At 37.5% G+C, this 4,577-nt stretch overlaps 1 protein-coding gene across 1 annotated transcript; it reads left to right on the forward strand.

The window, feature by feature from the left end:
* Window positions 1-3,386: 3,386 nt before the first annotated feature.
* LOC123252681 (putative olfactory receptor 5AK3) lies at window positions 3,387-4,313 on the forward strand. Its single transcript, XM_044681947.1, has one exon. It carries the CDS (start codon window positions 3,387-3,389, stop codon window positions 4,311-4,313), a length of 927 nt encoding a protein of 308 aa, XP_044537882.1.
* Window positions 4,314-4,577: the final 264 nt, after the last annotated feature.

Raw genomic sequence — 4,577 nt, forward strand, 5'->3', positions numbered from 1 at the left:
GTCAGGGGCAGCTGGGTAGCTCAGTGGATTGAGAGCCAGGCCTAGAGATGGGAGGTCCTAGGTTCAAATCCAGCCTCAGACACTTCCCAGCTGTGTGACCCTGGGTAAGTCACTTGATCCCCATTGCCTACCCTTACCACTCTTCCACCTATAAGTCAATACACAGAAGTTAAGGGTTTAAAATTAAAAAAAAAATCCTTAAAAAAAATGAGACAGTCTCTATTCTGAATAATCTATTTCTTTATAAACACTTATCTACAAATAAATTATGGGATGGAGTGCAGCATAGAGTAAACTGGACCATTAACTCCTCTAGGAACATTGTCACTAGGTTGCTAGCTGACCACCTTTCAGTCAGTGAACTAACAATTTATCTCTTCTTCCTCTCATACAAATAGATCTCTAAGAAGGGCCATATTATTCTGTTCTGTTTTTGTTTTCTTTGGTGAAGGAGCATCCCTGTGATCCCTTAAAGTGTAAGGAATTTTCTTCCACCATATACATGAGCAATTCATCTGAAAATTGCTGTCTGATGCTCAAGACAGTGATCAGTATGCATCCAAGGAAGGAATATCAGAATTAGAGAATTAAAGAATTGGAAGCGGCCTCTGGAAGAATCTACTAATGCATAGAGGATAACATCCCCACTCTGGCATATTCAAGAATAGGTCATTATACAACCTCAGACTAGAAGAGAAGGGAATCCATAGCCTTCCACTGGCTTCCAAGGAAATGGAATCCACAGCCTCTTGAAGCAATGCATTCCAGCTCTCATTTTTAGTGACTTTTATCTTATGTGAACTCTAAATGGGCCTCTTCATAACTTCTTCCCATGGCTTCTGCCAAACTTAATAAGTTAAATTCCCTTTCCTTAAGTAATACCTTGAAATATTGGTGATTACTCCAGTGTTTCCACTCAGCCTTTTCTTCTCCATTATAAGCATTTCTATTCATTTCTGATCTTCAGACAACAAAGTCTCAAAGACTCATGTAGCTCCCCTAGCCCCTACCCACAAAAAATATAATATAACAAAATATAAATTAACATACATTTACTATATTTGTCTAAATGACAGATGATTACAGTAAGTGTCTATTTCAGATTCAGAAGAAAATATCTATTTACTTTGGGAAATGCTGGGATCAACCTTCAATTTCCTCCAATTCTGGTCTTGTTCCTAAGTCAGAAGTGTTTCCAAGACTAACTCCAAAGTTGGGATAGTTCAGATCAAAGACATTTAAAGCCAAAAAGTATTTTATTCACCTTAGGGAGACTGCTATATGAATTCTTGGTAAAGCAGATTAAATGTAATTGGAAAATATTTAACAAAATAAAATATAATTGGTTATAGAAATATTAGTATGTGGTTTTCTCGGTCAATATTCACCCCAGAGGGATCCTTATGTAATATTTAGACGCCCAGTTTCTGTCAGAATTTGACACTACTGCTTTCAGGGAAAATAGAATATCTCACAGGACAAATTTCAAATGTTACAAAATTTAACTCTCAATACAACAATCTTAAACTATCTCTGTATTCATAAGAAAGTGAGAATGAAATGTCTGTTAGATAAAGGATCTTTGACCTTAAAGACTATCAAGTCCAACTCTCATTTCACAGATAAGGAAACCGAGTCTTGACAATGTTAAATGAGTTGCTTAGGGTTACAGCTAGTAAGAGTAAGAAGGATATGAATCTATGTCTTCAGGATTAGAGATCCATTGCCAATGCCCATTGCAATACAACCCACTACCTCTCAATATAGTAATTTAGGAGTGGGCAAACTAGAAAGTTAACAATTTGTTTTTAAAAATAGGTAGTCATATATATTTATGCATTCCTGCTTATTAAATTACTAGGGGAAATTGAGCAAAGAAGAGAAGAAACAGGGAAACTGAAAAATCAAATGAGGTCTTACTCATGAGAAATTACTTAAATTGAAAGTTACTAGAATGGAATCAAAGAATGGAAGGAAATCACTTAAAAAGACTTTTGATATAAAATTACCCTGAAATATTAAACAATAATAGAAACTGGAATCAGTCCCCAAAATGACTCTGCCTCCAAGTAAGGATCTTCTTTTTTAAATTGTTCTACTCACCCCTTTTATGGGGAAGCTCTATTATCTGGGTTCAGAGGAAGGGGAGAAGGAGAAACTGACAAGACAGGTCAATAGACTAGGACCTAACAAGTTGGGGAAACACAATATATATATATATAACAAAATACAAGGATTGGGAAGTCAGGGATTGGTAGTTGATACCAACTGCCACCACAGATCCACCTAGCCAGGGAGTCTATGAAACTAACAAATAACTGAGTAATACTAGGACAAAAGGATTAATAAACACAGGTTTAATTGAATAAACTTTAGTTTTAAGGAAGAGAAAAGGGGTTTCTATTTCTAGCAACCTATGGGCAAGTCTCTGGGTCATGGTAGGAACTTATATACACTAAGATATAGACTACATCAAGGCAAAGCTGAACTATCAGGGTTGGAAATGGGATCCTCACTGCTGAGTCCTGTCCAATTCCAGGGATGATATGGCTCTCCTAAGTCCTCAGCCAGTAATCTTTAAGATGTATAAAGTTAGGGAGTTAAACCAGCTTGAGATGACCAGCAGCCCAGGTCAGGTTTGATAGACTCAACTTAACTTTCTCACAGACAGATGATTTCTTTCCTTCAGGATACCAGGATACAAACTCCACTTTCTCTAAGCATTCCCACTGAGTCAATTGGTCAGCCACCACTCTCACTCAACCAAAATGGAGTCCATCTCAGAAGAGAGAGCCACTTTCTGCTTCCCCATTCCATTTATAATTCCCCAGCCTTGCTTGATAAGCCTCCTAATAATACCTAATTTTAAACATCTCATTAATTTATCTACAACACCCCCAAGCAAGAAATGGGTTTAGATTAAGTAGTAAATTAAATGAGTTAAATCGCAAAAGGAAAGATATTTTACAATATACATTCAAATATGTGTATTTCTTTACATCTTTCTTTAATTGCGTTTAGTCCCATTTTCTGATACACTCATTTATGTTTTATTAATCACTTTACTAAAAAGGTAAATAACACAAAATAATTAAAATAAGAAAAAAGTTTGATTCAATATTGAACAATTATGTATAGGAACTTGTCAGTCAGTTTGGATCAAGGGAGCATGGCTTAAATACCCTTGCCCATCAGATGGCAGTTTATCCAAACCATAGAAACTATATTATGTACACTAACCATGCAAAATAAAGTTGAGAAGGTGAATCAGAAAATTATGACAGAAATTCAACATTCATTCATTCTCAGTCCTGGGTGGTGATAAATTCACCTCTTTTAGTGCTTTTCTCTGTATCTCTCTTCCATAGATGATATCTGCTGTGGTCATGACTCAAGCAAACAGCACCATGGTAACTGAATTCATCCTGCTGGGATTTACTATCAGACAAGACATGCAGTATGTCCTGTTCTTTGTGTTTTTCTTTGTCTACATCACATCTCTAGTGGGTAATGTTGGTATGATTCTGCTCATCAAGTTTGACTCCCATCTTCACACTCCCATGTACTTTTTCCTCCAACACTTGGCTTTTGTTGACCTCTGTTACACCTCTGCTATCACTCCAAAGATGTTGCAAAACTTCCTGGTGTCCCACAAGTCTATCTCGTTCTCAGGATGTCTGATCCAATGGCTTGTTTATGCTACATTTGCTACTGCTGATTGTTACCTTCTCGCTGCCATGGCCCTAGACCGTTATGTGGCCATTTGTAACCCCCTGCACTACCCAATGGTCATGTCTCAGAGGGCCTGCATCCAGCTTGTTGTTGGGTCTTATGTTATGGGAACCCTGAATGCTTCCATCCATACAGGTTTTACTTTTTCTCTCTTATTCTGTAGTTCCAACACCATCAATCACTTCTTCTGTGATGTGCCCCCAATCCTGGCCCTTTCTTGTTCTAGAATTAATATTAATGTCATGTTATTAATTGGCTGTGTGGGCTTCAATCTGATGATCACATTGCTGGTTGTGTTCTTCTCTTATGTTTACATACTGTCCGCCATCTTGAGGATGCGTTCTGCTACAGGGAAACGCAAGGCCTTCTCCACTTGTGCCTCCCATCTGACAGCTGTCACAATTTTCTATGGTACTCTTGCTTACATGTATTTACAGCCTTCTTCCAGTGAGTCTGAGGAGAATGATAAAATAGCCTCTGTGTTTTATGGCATCATCATCCCCATGCTGAACCCCCTGATCTATAGCCTGAGGAACAAAGAGGTCAAAGAGGCCCTGAAAATGATGGGCAAAAGCACTTAACTGCAAGCTCTGAACTTCAAAGTACTGCCTTACAGAACCTTCCTGGCAAAAAATATCCTATCTAAAGGTTTCCATAAGTGGAGAGTATCTCAGCTAGGAAGGCAAGAGAAACCAATAGCAAAATTTTGAAAAGCATGTAGAGATGCTTAGAACAACCCTTCTTTCCAAAAGTCTCCAACAGAAATTTAAGAATAGCTCTATTCCTTAACATGATATTAATCATTGTGATGAAGATGATGGCAGTAATCATAAAAATAATCTAAT

Source organism: Gracilinanus agilis, chromosome 6 (assembly GCF_016433145.1).
Source record: "Gracilinanus agilis isolate LMUSP501 chromosome 6, AgileGrace, whole genome shotgun sequence".
Taxonomy (NCBI): Eukaryota; Metazoa; Chordata; class Mammalia; order Didelphimorphia; family Didelphidae; genus Gracilinanus; species Gracilinanus agilis.